This window comes from Callithrix jacchus, chromosome 13, assembly GCF_049354715.1.
Source record: "Callithrix jacchus isolate 240 chromosome 13, calJac240_pri, whole genome shotgun sequence".
NCBI classification, from domain to species: Eukaryota; Metazoa; Chordata; class Mammalia; order Primates; family Cebidae; genus Callithrix; species Callithrix jacchus.
The window spans coordinates 96077141-96099439 of record NC_133514.1 but is presented as its reverse complement, the minus strand read 5'-3'; the positions used below and the strand labels follow the sequence as shown (position 1 = coordinate 96099439).

The 22299-nt window shown below is 35.9% G+C and overlaps 1 protein-coding gene across 5 annotated transcripts in view; it reads right to left on the bottom strand.

The window, feature by feature from the left end:
• DCC (DCC netrin 1 receptor) overlaps positions 1-22299 on the bottom strand; it is a 1205330-nt gene that overhangs the window by 644156 nt on the left and 538875 nt on the right. For all 5 annotated transcript variants that reach the window (XM_002757246.7, XM_008979838.5, XM_035271116.3 and 2 more), the window contains exon 3: positions 3311-3595. In XM_002757246.7, the coding sequence (XP_002757292.2) occupies positions 3311-3595 (285 nt within the window). The remainder of the gene's footprint in view (positions 1-3310; positions 3596-22299) is intronic.

The following is a 22299-nucleotide window of genomic DNA, read 5'->3' as shown; positions in this document are numbered from 1 at the left end:
AAACACAGTAACACTACTCTCCCACTTCTAGTCCCAATGAAAAGTGCTACTAACCAGCTTTCATCAGAATCTAGATTCCATCCCCTCACCCATAAGCCACATCTGGTATGTTTCCAGGACCAAACATCTTTATTTCTGGATCTTTTCTGATTCTTCTTCAGTAGCTGCTTTTGGTCAGTTCTCTCCAGGATGAACACTGTAGCATTCCACTTCATCGTCCTTACCTTTTAACTCCCTTCCTTCCAGCTTCTTCCCTTTCATTGCTTCCTGCCTTTGAGCCAAACAGAATATATGCAGTTCTCCTGAACAGCTTTTGATCTCTATTTTCCTTATGCTTTGCGCATGATGTTCTTTTTCATGGTGTGTATTTCTCTTTGTCTAGCTACTACTTGTTGGTATTTCTCTTATGAGGGCAATGGTGCTCTGTGTTTTCTTCTTTTATAGCACAGCCTACCGACTATTTATTTCCCCCATTGAACTGTAAGCTTTTTTAGGGCATGGTATTTCAACCTTTCATTCCTAGCAACCAGCAAGAAGCCAGGTACATAAGATTCACTCAAAAGTTCATTCAGTAAAGTATTTATTTATTTAATGAATAAAGTAGAACTGTGCTGAAAGATAGCACTTTAAAACTACTGTCTGTTAGAATCTGAGTTTAATAGACCTCCGTTACTTGGTGATTGAAGACACCTGATATATTGAAGAACAACCTGAAGTAAGTTTTACTTAGACTTGAATAAGTATACTAAATTAAATATCATTTAGAATTATATAACTATAAACACATACACATAAATTCAAACACTTCTTATGAACTATGGTAAAAATGAATTTAGGGGAAAGTTGCAAAATTTCTCATTAACACCTACCGATGTCTCAAACTAAAACAAGATATAAATAACTTCATCAGTCAACATGGTAATTTAGTGACTCTGGAAAAAAGATATACTTTTTAGGAGTTCTAACCATGTGGCACCATATTTAATAGTCCTAAGTCATGCTAATATGATATGTGTATATGTGCATGCATGTATTATTAATGTGTTTACACATATGTATTATATATTTAATTTGTTACTGCCTCAAAATGGTACTTAGAGAGTAGACATTGATTCAGAAAGGATTAGGATGATTTTTAAAATGAGAGAACCCTAAGTGGCAACTAAGAAAAGCAGTGATTTGCCATTTATTCATTCATTCATTTACTCATTCATGCTCTCAGTCTTGTACTTATTGTCCACCTGTGAGTTTGAACTCTAAACCAACTTGCAAATTTGAGGATAAATGTGTTAAATACATTCTCCTTTAGCAAGTTCTTTACTTGGCAGCTAGCGTACGAGACAGGTTTAGCCACGTATGACAGTAACTTGTGTGTCTGTGTGTGTGCGCATGCATGTGGGAACACCTGCATGTAATATCTTAACTCATAATTTTTTTGAGGTTTATATTTGAATTCACAGAATTAAATCAATGCTCATCTGATGTGATGCCTTTACAAAAAAATCAGTTTCAATTCAGCTAAGAAATACTCATGCATCTCAAAAGTACAATATATTCTCTATTTTAGGCAAATCAATAAAACAAAATTTGGCTTTAAATAAATCTCTGTGGATTGCAATGCAAATGGCTGTTGCAAGGTGAACAAATAAAGGTAAATTGGGATTTGATTATTATGTCTCTGTGTCTTTTAAAACTTTTCATTTCAGATTTAATATTTCATTAGTTCAACTTGATTCCTTAATATCACTGGAAAGCAGACTTTCCTGTCGGATTAAGATAAACATTCTTGCAAATTTTATATGCATCTTACCTTGGCTTCCTATCTGATATACTCAACAGATGCATTATTAATAATACATGATATAAATATTTTAAATTTTGCATATGTAATGGGTACATAAATAGATGCATGTATGTGTTGGGAATAAATGCTACCTTTGCTTCTGTTATTGCCTAGTGGATGAAATGTAAGTGTTGCCAATAGTTATTGATACATTTAAGTCAGTATCCCTTTAGACTAATGGAGTAGAGAATATACAAAAGAGAAAGAAGTTTTAGAGATGTCCTCATTAAAGCACCTGGAAACTTTCAATTGAATTGCCAATTTGCTTTTAGAATTACAGGAATGCTACTCTCTGCACACCTGAAGTATTTGTTGTAACTACATACAATTAAGAGTGCAGAGACCAAAGCCAACATCCATGCTTTAAGATGTAGTCAGTTCCAAATTACTCAAGTGTGTGCTTTTTTTGTGATTCTCAGAAGAGCATTTAAGTCAGTCTTAAAAGTTCGGTTAAAAGAGAAAATAGGCATTACATGGGTATGCCACAGTAGTGGTTATTGGAAGAGAAGAGATCTTAGGGAACATCCAGTCCAACCCTGACTATTTAGAATTAGAAAATGAGGCCAGTGACTTAGAGATTTGCCAGACAAGAGAAAATAAGAGTTGAAGAGAAATGACTTGTTCTTACCATCATATCAATCATACCCTATTGTAATTAATTACATGTATATGTCCACCCAGAACTTTAATGGGCTAAGCTCTGGGACAGTCTTAGTTACTGCCACATACCTAGTACTTACTACAGTGCTTCTCAGAAATGAGTGTAGGAATGGACAAGTAAATGATTGTTCAGGCTGGGCAGTGGCTCATGCCTGTAATCCCAGCAATTTGGGAGGCCTAGACAAGCAGATTCTTTGAGCCCAGGAGTTCGAGACCAGCCTGGGAAACAGGGCAAAACCTACTGTTTACAAAAAATTAGCCAGGTATGGTGTCACAGGGCTGTGGTCACAGGTACTGAGGCTGAGGTGGGAGGAGCACATGAGCCTGGGAAGTCTAGGCTGCAGTGACCTGTGATCACACCACTGCATTCAGCCTGGACAACAGAGTAAGATCCTGGTCTAAAAAAACTAAACAAATAAAAACATTGTTCAATATTGACTTAGGGAATATTCTTAACATTGCTAATTTTCATCTTCATCCTTTGAAATGAATAAAAACTACTACCTCTTAGACTGTTAACAGAGGAAAATGAAATATGTGAGAAATGCTCACCAGTTACATCAAGTGAATGAATAAAGGAGAGATATCTGTTTCTCCAGAAACTGACAACTAGACATGAAATAAATAAGAACAGCTTTTGGCACAATCTCATCAAATGCTTCAGCAAGCAAGAAAGAAATCATAAAAAACCAAACGCAATGAACAATACACAACTTACAGCATTAGCAATATCTGTTAAAGAAAAAATTGTTTTTCAACTTATTCCAGAGAATATCAGTCTGAAGACAACAAAGAGCATTGCAATACCTGATAAAATTCTGACTTCTGCTTCATTTCCTGTTCTTGAGCTGGCTGGATTTCGAGCTGAGCATCGGTAAATTCCAATGTCCCCTGGTTGGAGTCGGCTGATCTGCAGTGCTCCGGAGGGCAAGACCACCACTCGGGAGTCATCTGGGATTGGAGTCAGGTCTTGTTGGTTCTTCTGCCAGTGTATTGTTGGCATGGGCTCCCCAATGACTTCACACTTGAGTAGCACTGTGTCTCCCATGAAGGCTGTGACAGATTCTGTCTGGGAAAGGAACCTCAGTGGTCCTAGGAGAAAAACAAAGAGGAGGAATAAGTCTTTCAAATAAAGCACAAATAATAGCCAGTTTAAAAAAAAAAAATCACACATTGTATTCTTTCTAGAAAATTATGTTTTACAAGTTGTTTACTCAAATATCTCATTTTTTCTTCACACTTTGTGTCTGGCACTACAGTATGTTCAGAGGCTAAAATATAATGAAGATGTGCCATGCATCTCTAGAAGCTTACTATGTTGTTATCATTGGTAAATAAAACAGCCCTGTAAAATAAGAAAAAAAAAATAAGGAAATTGAGGTTAGAGAAGTGAAATTCCACTTCTACTTCTGTTTTTAGGTTATAATCCTAAAGACAGAAACTTGTTCTTCCGAATCCTGGTCCTATGGACAGAATTCTTGTTACTCCGCTTTGGATAAAAGGATTATGAAGCCATGAAGATTCATGAAGAATTGGTCATGACATGTCCACCAATTAGGAGTAACATGAGCCATCAGTTAGAATAACAAAGGACTGCCTTTTAGGCTTGACTGCTTAAGATAAATGTCCATCCACATTCACCAGGTATGACTGGTAGTGAAAAAGACCTAAAAGCTGGAATTAGAATAGCTTGTGTTTCTAGCATAGTTGAGCCGCCTATTACATATGAATACTTTGGAAATTTATTTCATTTCTTTGGGCCATGAAATGGGATAAGTCTAATTCACATGGTCACTTTACTTTGTTCATATAAAATAACATGCAAAAACATGCATTCACATGAAAGATGAAGTAAATATACGGAAAAAAGAAAAGAAATAAACTGGCCAATACCAAGCATAGGCATGTTGAGAGAGAAGCCTTCTCCACTATGACACTGTCCATGAGACAGGTAGAAGATTATTTTCACCTTGCTATCTCAAACCCCCTTTTATGAACAAGTGGATATTTGTGATCCTAATTTTTGACCATGAAATTTTTGTGTTTTTTAAATGATTACAAAGAAATCTATTGTTATCAATTATGCCATTGAAAAACCATTGGCAATTTTATTTGTTAGAGAAAATTCAGAAATTTTAATCATTTATGGTCGCTATTCATCCCAGTTAAATTCTGATATTTCTATTTTCATTTGAGTCATACCAGAATTGTTTTAACTGTATGCACATGTCATAAAGAACTTTGATCCATTCATCAGTCTGGGGTTCATGTTAAGTTTTACCCATCATATTTTATGTTACTGTGATGTTGATTTTATAGATTTAAGTCAACGTTTCCCAGGTCCAAGTTTAAATTTTGTCAAAAAACCTTTATTTTCTCATTAACACTTAGAGAACAAAGTTCTACTGCGTTCAGTTTTAACTTGGGGTATTAATTTTCATAATCCTAATTTTCCCCACAACCTGATAAAAATTTTTCTGTGGCCAAAAAGGCAATGGTAAAATGGCCTTGGCCAACTCATAATGTACTATGAGAGACAATAAGCAATGCCATAGAGATGCTATTTCACTTTCTTCACTAAGTGAAGGTGAAATTTTATGTCTCTTTTAGGGATTAGAGTTTTTGGACCACAAATTAACTGAATCTATGAAATTAGACCAAAATTACATATGGCTTAGGTACAAAGGGCTGAAGGATATCATTCATTATAGCTATATCCACAGAAATAGACCAGCAATCCTAGATACGCCATATTAAGATCGTTCTTTGTACGAATGATTAATGCTATGCCATGCGGAAACCTTAATATTGATGCAAATATAAATTTGTTCCTCACGTATAGATTATAAAATTACTCATCTGATTCCTAAACTAAGGCTCTGAAATCTGGATCCATGGGGCTACCTGGATAAACACTACAGATTACCTAAAGGGGGCGCCAGCCACTTGCCTAATTTCATTCTTTATCAGTTAGAAAAACTAATCTGTGTCTGTGCTACATCTACCACTGGGTGAAGATCAAAAGGAATTAGTTAACTTCTACCCAGGCCTATTGCTCAAAATCCAGTTTCCAGACCATTTTCAGTGTATAGTTTTGCGTCTATTCCAAAGTAGTAAATAATCTACTACAGATTGGCTCAGATACAGGTTTAAGACACGTACTTAAACAGTGCATGACCTGTATGTAACACACAAAGCAAAACTGAAATGAGTAGTGATAGATGTGAGGCTTATGTAGGGCAATGGGTTTCAAAAAATTTTTATTTAATAGATTTCTTCTTGGTTGTCCTCCCTACTATGTTATTTTATAGTTAAGGAAATATACTCAGGAACAGTTTTCTAATATACAGAAGTTATGTATTTAATGCAAGTCAGTGAGAATAAAATTTTAAGTTGATTTTAACAATCTGGACATTTATATATTCAGATTTATAGTTCTTTAGAAGTTATGCACATTGGATAAACTTAAAACATTTAAACCATGTATCCATGGTGGCTCACACCTTCCAGAATTTGGGGAGGCAAAGGCGGGAGAATCACTTGAGCCCAGGAGTTTGAAACCAGCCTGGGTAACATGATGAAACCCAACTCTACAAGAAATTTTAAAAAATCACCCAGGTGTGGTGTCACACACCTGTGGTCCCAGTTTCTTGGGAGGCTGAGGTCAGAGAATCATCTGAGCCCAGAGGCAGAGGTTGCAGTGAGCTGAGACTGTGCCATTGCAGTCTCAGAGTGGGTGACAGAGTGAGACCCTGTCTCAAAAAAAAAAATAGAAAATAAAATGTCTATTTTACACACAAATATCTATTTCATTCAAAAAACATTTTCAAGTAGGTTCTAGAGCCTAGAACATGTAAAATGAAGCAATAATTCAAATTGATACTCAACAATTGGTTTTCTATGTAAACATCTAACTGGAACAATTAGATACAAAGCCTGGGATTTCATATTAATATAATTAGACTTAATAGAATTGGTTACTATTCTGCATATACTCTATGCTGATTTCAGATCTTAATAAACTGAGGTCAGAACTGCATCCTGTTTACAAGTTAACAATGCAATGCTTGAAAATTTCACGTTGTTGATTATTCTCAGAGTGAGAAATTAAAAACATGATGTGTAGTCTTTTCTTTTTGTCTCTAAAAGGGAAACTCTACACATTCAAAAGCAATTCTAAGTTTATAAGATTGTGTATGGCTTGACTCAGTGCTCCCAACACTGTGCCATATTTGAGCACTTACATCTCATGGTAGTGTAACAATCCAGGAACAGTCTTAAAAGAAGAAGTTATAGACTATCAACTTACTACTACAGTTTCAAGGCATGTATATGAATATCTAGTAATGAACAATAAACTCACTGTAACTCATATGTATGAAATACTGTATTTTCAGAAAAGTCATTTAATGTTCTAATGCAATAAAAACAATTCCTATGCTTCATTCAGAGAGAGATACAGGTATAATTTTCACTAGATCCTTGTGAAAAATAGTTACCTGCTCAGCAAGAGCCCATTCATGGAAAAAGCCTTGTTCAGACTTATTAGGCCACATCTGATCCTTTGTAATCACAGCAGCAAGTCTTCCTATCTCTCTGTTTCTCTCACTCAAACGCATTCCAAATATAGTCAAAACATCAGTGCTCCCACATCACCAAAGTTTTTGCTTCACTCAGGAAATCCTGAAGTTCCCCAAACGTTCTGGCATTGTCTTTTGCCACAAAACAGGCAAAGGGTTTTTTTAAATATGTGCCCAGGCATCTAGCACCATGTGCCTTTCAGGCTCATTATCCACAACCTCTGCAAAACAGTTCTCAGATCTATTGACCTTGTAGATGTCCTACACATGGTTTCCTCTTGGTTGTATTTCTTATGAACCTTCCTCTAAAAAGGAACACCCTCTCTCCTATCAAATCTCTAGTCATGCTTCAGGCATTGAGTCAAAAATCTCTCCCCTTTTTCCTAGTCTTACTTACTGGAAATCATGATTCCATCTTTTAAATTTTTATAGTACTCATAACTTGCATATACTATCAAAAGTTGGGTGTATAAATAAAAGCTTGAAAGTATATGTACATTCGTGTGGATGTTTTCTGTATTTTATTTCTGTGAAGTGTATCAAATATTTACTGAAAGAAAAAAAATACACAAATATTGGTGGAGGTTCTATGTGACTCTAAATAGAGTATTGGAGACATCCAAATTTTGAAAGTTGGGTTTGAGCTTTGGCTCTGTCGCTTTCCAACACACTCTGTCGCCGTTTGGAATAATGAGATTACCTGGAGTCACTTCTCTACTTCATTAATAACTAGCTAGATGACCAGGAACAGATTCACTTTTATCATTCATACCACTTTAAGCACCTTTATAAATGACCTTATTAAGTCCCCACAACGGCTCTTTAAGTACAACTGTTATCTCCACCTTCTAGATGGAACTGGTACCAAACTCTTTAAATGTTTATAGTATGATTGTTATGTTTTCTTTTTTCTTTTTTTTAAGCTAGAGTCTTACACTGTCGCCCAAGATGAAGTATGGTGGTGCGATCTCAGCTCACAGCAACCTCTGTCTCCCCGGTCCCAGTGACTCTCCCGCCTTAGTCTCCCAAGTAGCTAGGATGACAGGTATGTGCCACCAAGCCCAGCTAATTTTTGTATTTTAAGGAGAGACGGGGTTTCACCATGTTGGCCAAGCTGATCTCGAACTCCTGACCTCAAATGATAACCCCGCCTTGGCTTCCCAAAGTGCCAGGATCACAGCCACTGCACCCAGCCCATGATCATTATCTTTAAAGATTTAGTATTGAAATATTATACTTCTTAAAATATCTTATTTCTCTGACATAAATGAAACTATTTCAAAAGGACTTTCTTTTATATGTCAATACTCTTCACTCAACCCACAAGTAGCAGTACTGTACTGAGTACACTTGATTGTTTAGTAAGTACATTCTGCCTCACATTGAATTCCTATAGACAAATTTCAGCCTGACGTATTGCACTATTCAAAATAGCACACAAAGAATTTTTGGTGATTTCAGAAGGCTTACATTGTTAGCCTAGGAAAAGACTGTTTTCAATAATGGATTTCAAAGTTCCTACCTTCATACCTAGCCCGGCCCAAGATGCTATGGCAGCTTTAAATAGAGGAACTCCTGGTCTTGTTGGAAGTGTCCCACATAAGCCAACCTACAGATTTCCACATTATTTGAATCTCCATGCATTAACAAAGATCAGAATCTATTAGTGAGAAACTGTAAAAAGGAAAGAACATTTTATTTTACATATGGAAAAGTCAGACACATATGGAAGCTCTGTTTAATCTCCTTATAAATGATAAAGACAGTTTTAATTCAAATTTTATAAGTGATTAATCCATAGTAAAAGTGCCTGGGCTTCAGCATCAAAAATTACACTGATGTCAACAGTTCTAATTATAGTTGAATAGTAAGCACTGAGTGCTATTAGCAAGAGATTCAGAGCCATTTTGAAGCTACCATAGAGAAATGGGTCTCACCTTGTTTATTTTGATTCCTTTAAAGGATCTTCCACTGTTCTCTAACACTAATTTTAACACTAAAAGGATTCATTAGGAGTCTTCTTATATATGTTACTTTGTCAAGTGTTCCTCAAGGCCTGTTAAAGAGCCATGACCCCAATTTGTTCCTAGAACGTTTATTATTTATCCGTTCTCATTACCTCATGGTGGCTTTCTCCCAGTTAGAACCAGCTGTCCTACGGGTTTTATTTCCAGCACTTACTTCAATGTAATTAATTAACTGGAATTTATTTGATAGCCATCATCAAGAATAATCTGTAAATTCCACAAATCAGAGTTGAATCTATCTTATTCTATCATGTAAGCACTTAGCATGGTGTATGGCAAATACTTGGCAATCAAATATATGTTGAATAAAAAATACATATTGTTAAGATAGTCAGTTCAGGCAAATATTCCAAACCCTAAATATTGGAAAGTTTAGGAAAGACTAGCAATAACTAGGAAAGCATAAAGCGGTCAAGGAGCCTTGGAGTGGTGGCTTATGCATCTAATCCCAACACTTTGGAAATCCAAGGTGGAAGGATCACTTAAGGACAGGAGTTCAAGACCAACTTGGTTAAGATAGAGAGGTCCTGTCTCTATAAAAAAATTATTTTAATTAGCCAGATGTGGAGTTGCACACCTGTATTCCTAGCTACTCTGGAAGCTGCCGCAGCAGGACCACCTGAGCCCAGGAGTTCGAGACTGCAGTAAGCTATAATCATAGATCTGTACTCCAGCCTGGGTGATAGAGAGAGACCCTGTCTTTAAAAAATAAAAAATAAGAGAAAGGAAAAGCAGTGATTGTTTTAGGAAAATGGAAAAAAGCTAAGGCTAAGGAACCCTTTCATTTGAAGATAGTTGGGGGGTGAGGGGTAGAGAGGCTATGAGTAAGGCACTATGAAAATATTATCTAAGCCAATATACAGTTCAATTAGAAATCAGCAGACATTTTGAATGGGATTTCTTCATCCTCCTTTCCCATCACTGTCCTCAGGAACAAACTTATCAGTGGTCTCAGGGCCGCTGGGACAGCCTGTGCAATGGATATGGCCATCAATCTCCCTAGACCAATACATACTTCCTCAGAAGCTAGGCACAACCCAAATATTTGCTGTCACGGGCAGTAGAAATGTTAATAGCAAAAGCAGCAAACATTTTTCATTTGGGTTTTTCCTTTGTGATGCTAAAAAATAGTGAGGTAAAAAATCACCATGGCAATGAATGGAAAGCTGCTAAATCTGTAGGGACATGGAAAGTGTTAGGCTCTCAGAATTAAAATGAGGAGAACAATAGTCTCTCCCTACCCTTCCACCCAAGCATACACACACTGCATAGACGACGAGAAATCTTTCCATCAGATCCAGACAGTCAGAAAGTTGGAATATCTTCGACATGTACTCTCATTCATTTAATTCTAAACTACTTTAGTTTTCAAGCAAAAGCGGAAATAAGGCATTTCACAGTCCAGGTTTATGCCAAGATTTGCCGCCTCCAGGGAGGTCTCTCCTCCACCCACAACCCCTAGAATGGGCCTGTTCCTTCTTTTAAATTCTAATCTGAAAATGGCACATTCTTCTGTCTTGCCCTCTAGCCTTGTTGGCAGACTATCAGGATCCACATCTTCTCTTGCAGAAGGTCTAATTATTAAGTAATTAAAGTTCATTTAATAAAGAGAGACTTATCAATTGGGGGACAGACCTTGGGGTTGGAAACACGCCTTGCTTTTAAATATTCAGCAGTGTGGTAATACTCTGCAACTGCCAGAGGAGAGCTGCTGTAAATGCTTTGTTTGCTCCAAATTAAAGTCTGAAGGTTACATCCCTTCAAAGCCAGACCTCCTTTGCCTTTTTTAATTGTCAAATTAGCCAAAGGGCAGAGAATAGAGGCAATCCAAAGTCCTCTAGAATTAGTCCTTTTCAAAAAGCAGCCAGAAGACCAACAAAGGATATGCAGGGAATTTGTTAGAAGCTCATTTCGGCCAGAACCTGCCATGTCCCTCTGCAAGCTATCATCTCCCTTTTCTCTCTCCCACCCCTTTTTATTTCTGCTTCATTTTCATTGGCAAAATTACAGACTCCCATGTGGCTGGCTGAAGAGCAATTGTTGTATGGTGCAAACAAAGCCCTGTTAAGTGTGCCTGGTAGGTGCCAGCCATGATTGCCCAGTGGGTGATCTTATAAGAAACAATCACGTGGCCAAATGACTGAACTTCTGAAGGATGTCAGAGGAAAAGAAAAATCATATAGACAGATTACACTCAGTGTCCAGCTCTGAAAGCTTAGCAGCACACAATGAGGTTTTGCTCTAGGCCAAAAATAGTCAAGGAGAAATGCCAGCAAGTAAGTCTTTCTCAGAATCGTCGTTTAGGTTTGTCCAATACAACATCCTCTGTAGTGTTGGGACCATCCCAGATCCTTGAAGCAGTGAAAAGCTGACTATACATGAGACCTAGAACCAGACAGCCATTTGGGGACTGACCAAGAGCCACTTTAAAGGCTGGTCTACCATAATCTCACCTAGGAGGACTCCTAGGTTATTTCTTAGCTGGCCTTCAAGGCCATGGAGTATTGAGGATTCTCCAGAATCATCCTTCTTAGTAACATCCTCAGGACTTTGGGTAGTTCACATTTTGCCATTATAATAATTAGGAAAGGGTGCTGTCTCTGAGGGAATGTATTTTATAAAGGCATTGCACAGAATCACCCAGTAAATCCAGAATTCGATTTCAGCCCCCACCCAGCTTTCCCCTGGAGGTGGTTATCAGACTATATACCATGTCCTACGAGGTCTGCTCCTCTTGATTTCATTATCAGCCATCAAACAAGTATGAGTTAGCTTGGCCCATCGATGTCTTTGATTAACCATAGGGTCAACAAAGGCAGGTTGGGGAAGCATTGTTCTAGAGAGCATTTTAATAACTACTTCATCCATTTGAGCTATTTTATAATATCTGTTCTAAGCACAAGATTAAGTAATAGAGTTTTACCACCTCTTCCTCAAACTCACCTAGTGTTATCTTTCTCTCTTCTTAAAATCTCATCAAATTATATGGAACATCAATGCCGTTGCTTTATGGGAAAGTTAGAATGAAGTCCTTCCTACAGAAGGGACTAAGCAGAAAATCTTGTATAGTGGCAATTACCTTTCATCTTAGTTCTGCTGTAATCTTTGGTGACTGAAACAGGTTGTTTAACTGTGAGTACTCATTAAGCCAAATGTAGACTCACACTTAATATGTAGATCAGTTAGGAGTTGATTATTTGCTTGTTTTACTTTAAGATTTTCTATAGAAATTCTTTAAGTTTCTAATGTAGACAAATATTCACTAGTAATCAAAATTGCAAAAGTAACAAAAATGATATAAGACCTTAGCCTATCAGTGTTGCAAATTCTTAAAATGATAATTAACAATACTTCTGAAAGTGTACTACACCAGGTTCGTAAAGTGAGTTGAAAATCTGCGTAACAATTTAACCATGGCTGGGCCCAGTGGCTCACACCTATAATATCAGCATTTTGGGAGGCCCAATTGGGTGAATCGCCTGAGGTCAGGAGTCCAAGACTAGCCTGGTCAACAAGGTGAAACCTCCACCCAACTAAAAATCAAACAATGAGCAAAGCATGGTTGCGTGCACCTGTAATTCCAGCTACTCAGGAGGCTTATACATGAGAATCACTTGAACCCAGGAGGCTGAGGTTGTCATAAGCCAAGATTGCACCACTGCTCTCCAGCTTGGGCAACAGAACAAGACTCTGTCTCAAAACAAATTTAACTCAGTAATTTTTCTTCTCAGAATCCATACAGAAGAATACAAAGAAGAAAGTTACATATGTATTTAACATTGTTATTTAAAATAGTAAAAAATATAAAATACGCTAATTTCACAATTGGTAATTTGTTAAGCAAATTATATCCCCTATACATAAAACTATATACATCCACAGAAAACCATGTTAATAAACATTTTTTAAAATGTTTAGTTTAAAATGAGGGAAAATTATATTTCTCATTTTTTTCTATAACAAGCATATCTTTAAAAATACAAAACGAAACTTTCCTAATGTTTCTAATACTCTAGTCAGTGCCTTATATTCAGTGAAAATTGCAAGCAACTTCTCATGAGCATATTGATTTCATGAAGACATGTTTATCTCCACAAGCTTTGACAATACTTTTATTTTAATTCTCTATTCTGCAGAAAAAATTCTTATTACAAAAACCTGAGATTGGTTTATAATCAATAATAATGAATAGTCTTACAGAATTCAGGCTGAGGCTTTCTATTAAGCTAAAAATCTCATTACACATGGCTAATGAATGGTTGCAACACCCATAAAAGTTCATTGTGAATATGGCTGATATTTGTTGGGCCTACTTGAAAGTATGCACAATTCAGGACAGGCAAAACCTTCAAAAGCAGAAAAGCAAACTCTTTAAGTCAGTACCATCTTCTGTTTCTCATCACTCCCTGTCACAACCCTTTCCCTACTTATCTAAGTTCTCCTTCCATATGCTGCTACCTGCATTGATTGCATTAATTAATGGGAATTCCCAGATCACCGATTCATTCATTCAGTCAGTCAGGGTGGTGACTAATTCTATGTATCACCTTGACTGGGCCATGGGCACTGAGCCTTTTGGCCAAACATTATTTTGGATGTGTCTATGAGGGTGTTTCTGGATGATATTAACATTTAAAGCAATAGACTGAATAAGACAATGTTTTCCCCAATGTGGGTGGGCTTTATCCAATCCATTGAAAGCCTGAATAGAACAAAAGGCAGAATAAAAAAAAGTTCACTTTCTGTCTTACTGCTTGAGGTGGGGCATTAGTCTTCTCTTTCCTTTCAACTCAGACTTGAACTGGAACTTTCACCATCAACTCCCCTGGTTGTAAGGTCTTTAGATTCTAACTGGAACTATACCATCATGTCTCCTGGGTCTGCAGCTTGCCAATTACAGATAATAGGACTTCTTAGCCTCCAGAACCATGTAAGCCAATTCCTTGTAATCAATCTCTTTGTCTTTCTGTCTCTATCTTTCTAAACAGATGGATAGCTTTTATATATTAAATAAAATACTACTATGTCTTAAATATATATTATATAAAAATATTTTATATATATATATTATGTGTGTGTATGCACATGTGTGTGTGAGAGTGTTCTGTTTCTGGAGAACCCAGAGTACTAGAGTCACTCAGTATTTATTGAACCTCTAATATGTGCCAGGGATCATCCTAATTGCCTGAGGAATACCATGATAAACAGTACCAGTTTCTTTCCTCAAAGAGTTCATAGCCTAGTAGGAAAGGAAAAGATCTAGAATAATTAACTGTGATAAAAATGAAAGTTTCTGGTGGGGCAAAGATAGAATAATCCTCGGTGATGCCTGTTGTGAAATCAATAACAGCTTCGAAAATGGTGGACTATGGCTGGATCTTGATTAAACAATGGGAGTTCACCAAGTGCCCAAGATACAAAAGAACATTCCAGACAGAGAAACATGTGTAGAAAGCAGTGAATCTAAAGACCACACATGTTTTTGGAGATGGCAAATAAGTCAGTAAATGATGGGAAGCAGTGAGGAGTTTGAAAACTTCTTTTTTCAACTTCATAAGAGAGCCTGATATGTTCTTTTTAAAAATTGTATTGTAAGTCTTGTGTGTTTTGACTAAAGAAGTACTGTGATTTTCATGAGTGGGGAATCTATGACTCCTATGTTTTGTTATTATTCCCTAGACAAACAGTAGCATTCAATAAATGTTGATTAATACCCAAATTAATAAAGAAATAATTAGTAACATGTTTCTGCTATATTAACATGTTATATCACGTTATGTAACAAGTTGTGCTATGTTACAGTTAAGTGCAATAACTGCTCAGAAAATGATTCATTCTTCTGGATTTCAGAATACCAAGGTAGGAATACAGAATTCACATCCAGCATATTTTCTGAATGAAACATTACAGAGTCCTAACAACAAAGATTTACATAAAGAGAAAATTTAGCAAGACATATTTTTATTAGTTTCAAAGGTCATTGAAACAATTTATTGGGTTTTGTTTCAAACTTTTAATTGAGCATGTTATCCGAAGGTTTAAATAATCTTCTACCTGACAATCTATTAACCCAAGTTCTTATTTTTCTTATCAGCAGCAGTCATTGAATACATAGCAAGCACTATATTAGGTATAATAATGTAAAGTTTTGCCTTTATATAGCTGTAAATGGTCCTTCTGAGATTCTCTGGCAATATGTATTACTCTACCTTTGTTTCATAGGATCATCCTCTTCTCAGTATAAGAGACTTTTTTCCCTCCCAAAAACATGTGCCTGAATACTATATTCAAAATATGTAGAGAGAGACAAAAAAGAGGAGAAAGCTAAATGGAACAAGTTTTCAATACAAGGAGGCAGCAGAAAGTAGTGTCTGCTCAAGCCTTTATTCTGTACTATATAATTCATTGAAGCTAATTTGGTAATAGCTAAGATTCACATCAAATATATCAAAAGGAGTCAATTGTTTTCTCTCATAATTTTAATATATTTTTCCTCCCCATAAAATCCATTTTGTAAAATTAGAAGCAAGAAACCCTAACAGAAATAGTAATTTAGATTAAAGACTTCTGGTAAATCTATATAATTTTAATTTCAATTTGGAAGTACCTACCGGGGGAAGTACCTACTGGAGCTAATAAAATGCATTTTCATACAGTGCCTTTGCACAATGAAAATGGAAAACCAAAATATTTCTGCGTAACTGCATAACTTGTGTGATTTTCAACCTTCTCTGGTGAGACTCTGGGAAAATCAAAACTTGTTTAAGGATTACCAAATTGTTGATAACCTGACCCAGAATAACCTGATACAAAAGCCACTCAAAGGGGAAATGATGATGTTTGACGCTGAAGTTTATAGTTTTGAAATGTGTCTCAAACTCACAAGAATAAAGCTCACCACAAAAGCCTGAAACGATCTTTAATCTCAACACATTTTGTTGTGTACTCACTCCCCAACAATCACTGGGCTGTAGAAGAATGTCAGTACATTGGAGAATAGTAAATCATCCTTCATGAAAATCTTTCAGTTGTGGGGGCATTCTCCTGTGTCCAGTTATATCACATGACACTTAGACTGAGAAGAAAGATGAAGAAAGGGGACACCTGGGAAGTCAGACATATTTCTACCCTGCTTCATTGGGGGTCAAAATCTGGCTGCAGATATGTGTGGTAGGAAGTTAATTATTCCTTCAGAACAGCTTTAAACCTCAAGTGTCAGGGTACTTATGCAGTTTTTATAGAATCAGCAACAACATTTCTTCCAAGCTTGTTTATGACCTTTCCTGATATTAATAGCTATGAACTTAAAAAGAAGTATTATAGTATTAAGAAGTATTTATTAAAAAGAAGCATGGTTTAGTAGGACATGAGCTTTGATGATCAGTGTGCCAAGAGGAACATGGCAAAAGATTAACCTGGAGCTATAAGCAGGGTAGGTCATTTAGATGCCACATACCACCTTACGAAGGCTGCATTTTATTTCAACCATATTGAGACATAATTAAGGGATTTTAAGCAAGGAAATGACATGATCAGATTTACAAGTCTGGAAGACCATTCTGGCTGCTGTACAGAGAATAGTTTGAGGAGGTGGTGGTGAATACAAGAGTGGAAGCAGGAGTCTCAGACAAAAACTTAACAGCAGTCAAGGCAAAAGGAAATAGACAAGTAAGTAGCAGTTGGGATGGATAAAAGGAGAAAGTCTAGCTGTATTTTGGTGTATAATGAACAGAACCTATTGAAGGTTGAGCATAGTTTATGAGGAAAAGTGTTGGGTCAAAAACAAACCTCAGTTTCCAAGTAAAATATTTAGGTGATGTCAGAAATAAATTTTTGGTGCTGCAAAAGAAATAGCACTTGAACATATATTTCTCAGCAAGGCAAATTTGCTCCTGCAGGAGGGTACCCCTCAGAGGTCTGGTTGTCATGAGAGCACACCAAAACAGAGGAAAGCAGAGGTTGTTATTATCTCTAACACAGCTTGTCTCTGTTACTGTGTCCTATCTCCATTGAATGGAGTTGATTGCACAATCTAAACTAAACCCAGTTGGCTAACTTGAAAAGTGCAGGAATACAGTTATCCCAGTGGGAAGGCAGAAAGATTGGTTTCAGCGGGAATAGCCATTGCAATGGGAGGGGAAATTCACAGGGTGGGTAGCAGATGTGAAATGTGAGCTCTATAGATAAGGACTAGCAGAAAGGCTGTTACCAGTGCAGGGGGAACACAGAGAGTAAGGTAGTCCGACCTTGAAAGCAGGGAACAAAAAACAAGGAAACTTAAGCAGGCTAAATTCACTGAAGAATTTCTTATTGTATTCAACAGGTCATGATTTTGCTTAGGTATAAAAATGTGGTAGTATGGAAGACATTAAAAAAATGTATGTGAGCAAGAGATATGGCTAAAAATTAAACAGGAGTAACAGACTAATTATTGGACTTCAATTTCTGAATCTCAAAAATGAAAAAGGTTGATCCCAAGGCTTCTATCATTTATAAAAATATTTTACTTTGTGATTCTATGTTTAAACAACCTAATATGTGAACAGAACTTACATTCATCCATGTCATTCATTCAAGACATAATTTATGTCAATCATCAGACACTGAAACTACAGAAGCAAATTATAAACATTCCCTATCACCACCCTAAGGAAGCTGCCTGTCTAGTAGAAAATGCAGGGTTCACCAGGCAACACTTATCACCAGGGTTCTTAATAGAGGAGCTTAAAAACAAGCCTAGGGATTTATGGTAAGACAGGAGTCAATGAAAACCCCAAATTGCAAAAATCTGACCAACTAAATTTGAGTATTAATTTGAATGTTTAATTATTTCTTTTGCTTATAATAAATAAGCTACCTTGTCATTTATTGAGCCTTATTAATTTTAAGTCATTTACACTGAATTATATTGGTTCTGTAACTAGAACTCTGGTTCTCAAAGGTTGTCTAAATATTGCTATTTTAAAATCATTCACCTTTTCAAGGAAGAGAAGATCAAGAGCCTATGTTTAAAACAGCTGGATGTATCTTAAATTTTGCCAGGTTTTATGACTTAGCTTTGAATCAAAGTTTGCTTGCTTTGAAGGAAAATCTTTTTACGTATTTGACTCTTAGCCTCAGAATTTGGGGATTTGAGACAGTATTTAAAGCAAGATACAGATGCTTCTACATCAGAACAGTATTTGAGACACATATTACTATTTTATTGTAATCATAGTTTGTTCTTTGGAAAAAATGCTGCTGAGTCTTAGATGTTGAACCATCTATTAAGATGCCAACAGAGTTCATCAATCTGAGGCCACCTATGAGTAATATGTGTGTCTTCAAGATAATTTCTGACTAGTAAATTTATAAAGGGTTAACCTAATTTTAAGCTTAAACCTAGGAATCCCATAATATATCAATATTTTCCAAATTTCTTACCTGATATGTAACATAGTGAGCTATGTTTTAGGAGGTTTTATGAAATCAATTACTAGCAATTCTTGTTTCTGATAATTCTTCATTAATAACAATGTTCTATGCCAACTAGTCTTGTTACTGAGTTCCTAAGCATGATTTTATATTTCCCTATGTACCTCACCAGCTGTGCCTCCTACTGCCCTCCACCCTGTGTTCAATTAGTTTGCTCTTTTCCAACTCATGAGGGCTGAGTCATGGTTGGAATTGCTCAACATTGAATCCTCTTTGCTTGGTACATGGTAAGCACTCAGTAAGTATTTGCTGAGTGCATAGCTAAAATATAAGAATGCAACTCAAACTTCTAAACTCAAATCAAACATTTTTTTCTGTTTTCTTTGTTGCTATTGCATAGATCTTAGTCTCACTGACACTCATTTGGAAATCAGCAACTATTTATTGGTACAGATACCATATTTTCATTCAATTAAATTGTAGATTACTCAAGGCCAGATATAGTGCCCTTTATTTCTTGGCTATTCACAGTGTTGTACATGGTAAAAATGCCAAATAATACTCTCCTTAAGTCTGACCACCTTAAGAAGTGATTATTTTTGTTTTGTCCATTCAGGCAAAGGGCCATCTGTTAAGATAACTCTAAAATATTCTGTTTCAATGGATTTACTTCATCTTAAAGTTGTGAGGACTGGTCCTTTTTATTGCAGAATATTTTGGTGGTGGCCTCAATTTATGAAAAATTCATTATGGTAATTCAGAATTTAAAATTTGCAATAATTCAGAACCTAAAGGGTTAGATTCTCTTTGAAACAACTAATAAGAAAATGTTTTGTAAGCCAATTAATTATACAAACCAGATTTACAGTACACTCTGTAGTATGTAAAGTGACATCTCCTGTTTCTAAAAAATAGGATCTAAATTATAAATTTTGTATCCCTCTTATCAATCCCATCTTTTCCTTGATGGGTTTGATGTCAACAGCTACATATCTCTCCAAAATCATTCTACAAGCTCCTCACAAGTAAGAATGAGACTTAAGTTCCTCCGTAGTCTTAGCCTACCTCAGCACCTTTAGAGTAGTATGTAGTCAATGGCTATTGGCTGATTGATTATTGAAAGCCTGATATTTGTACTTCTATCCTTCCATACTCATCTTCTATCATTTTCAGAATTCCCTAGTGGTTTAATAAAAGGGCTCTGAATATTCTTAGATTTATCACTTTAAATCTAGAAAGGGCCTTAGTGATCGAATATACCCAATGTCATTTTATGAAAGAATATATGATAAATATAAAAAAGTAAGGATTTTTACCACATCTCCAATTCCTAGTTCCAAATCTTATATATTAGAGGTTCTCTGTAACTAATCTTTAATTGGTGATTGAAAACACATTACCATCTAAATGCAGTAGCACTGAGCATCCCCTCCCTGTTAAGCTTCCTGTTTGAAAAGCCATTATGTCTAATATCGTGACATATGTGTATATGTGTATTTATGTGCATGATTATTTATGCATATGCATATATGTGTATATATATGTGTGTGTATATAGATATCTATATAAAGAGGTGTATGTGTCTAAGTATATTTATATGCAAATGTCTAGTCAAATGTATACATATAGCCCTCTATTTTTATGTAGGCTTCTGTATACACACATACACATTTGCTTCACATGTTTTCTTGCTAACTTATATGCTAAATTATTAAAACCAGTAGTGAATTCATTGAAAAAAGCAAACATATTATCAGTGCATTGTTCTTTGTTGTTAAAAATTTTGTGTTAAATAACTGACATAATTAACAAAAATGTTTTTTGCAATATTTATATATACATATTTTGCCTTTATAGAGCAATTTTCATACTTTTTATTTCCAGTACTTTTAAAAAAGTAATCAGAATATAGATCTAGAAATAAGCTGACTTGGGTTCTATCATTTAGAGAAATGGTAATAGTCTTTTAAACCCTGAACTTGCCCATAACAGATATTTCAATATGATTCAAACTCATCAGAGAAGATGCCTTATTATTCACACCAAGCTGAACTGCTAATTTTCAGAGACAAATGCACCTGTGGAAAAAGAAATCCTATCTCTAAATTGTATTATCCACTGACAAGACCACATACTGTTTTGTCCTTGTTGTTAATACAGAAATCAGAGGGTGTAAATCTCTTCATCTTTTTGTCATCACTTCTTGCCAGGGTGTTAATGGCCTGCAGCCAGGAAGTTGTATAGGCCTCCAGCCAATCAGCAATGACACCATTTAATTAGCTTTTCAAACAGGAAGCACAACAGGGGAGGGGATGCTCAGTGCTAATGCATTTAGATGGAAACGTATTTTCAATCACCAATTAAAACAAAGGACAGGAGATTTTAATCCTTTGTGATATAAAGTGGATAGAGAGACTCATTTCATTTATTAAGTGATAAAGGCTAATTTTACTAATTGAAAGTACATTATCAGTGTCTTAAGAGACTTCCTTTCAAAGGCTAAGTCCAGTTTTCCCCTGCCAAAACCAAAATGAAAGTACTGTATTAGTTCAGCAAAAAGAAGGAGAAAGGTCTCCTGCTTGGAGAAACCAACACATCTAAGAGCAGATGGTTTGGTCTGATACAGAGTCTGTAAATTGTCTAATTCTGGGAAAAAAAATGGATTTAAAAATCATGACCACATTAATAATGACTATTAACAGTTGGATAAGCTATGCTCTGAAGCTGTAGATATTCCAAATTTTGACATTTTGAGGGGAAAAATCTAGAAGTTGAGATAAACAATTGCCTAGAATTGTGACTTGGAAAAGATATTCTCTGGTGTCCACAGGGGTTGTATTATAAAAGCATTAAAGATTATATAATTTATAAGCAAGTTTTAAAAACATTTGTTGAAGAATAAAACCTTGTTTTTATCATTGTCAACAAGATCTAAAAATGAAAGTTTAAAATTAGTATCCTTAAGTCTTAATTGCATAGTATCAAACTCTGAACACCTTCACCTTTTGCTGTAACTACTTTTTTGCAGCTAAGAAGACACAGATGAAGTAAACATAATATAAAGCATTTGGCAGCACAAAGCATAGAAAATAACATGTTTAGCTCTCTCCCCCTTTCTGCGAATATGTTAATGATAGTTTTTTTAAAAAAAAGAAATCATTGATTAATTTTTCTATAATGCTACAAGAGATAGTGCAAGGATAGATGAGCCTCTATTAATTAGTCCTAAAAGTTGCAGAATGATAACAGGATTTAGATAAAAGCACAAAGAATATACAAGGTCTTAATTAGTGATCAAATTGAGCACTGAGTTTGCAATACCTGTTTCAAGCTGCTGTCTGACTTGAAATCTTGCCTTTCCTTAATATGCTCATGTTCTCATATACACGTACCATGGCTACTCCATTCCAATCTGCTCCTGCTCAAATTGCCCTAGAAGAACCTAGGAGGGCACAACTATCATCTTGAAGCAGTCTGTGGCAGAAGGCAGCAAACTGTAGCTACAGAGCAAAATCTAGTCCACTGCCTGTTTTTGTAGGCCCTACAAGCAGAGAATGACTAAGCAAAATAATTTTAAGAACAAGAGGAGGGCAGAGTAAGATGGCTGAACAGAAGCCTACATTTGCCACCCTCGCTTCCCACTAACACACACAGGAACACCAACTTTTAGCAACCACCTATGCACCAAACAAACATCACCATCAGAAGAATCAAAAATCAAGTGGACTCTCACAATGCGTGATTTTAACTTCATATTGCTGAAAGATATTCTGAA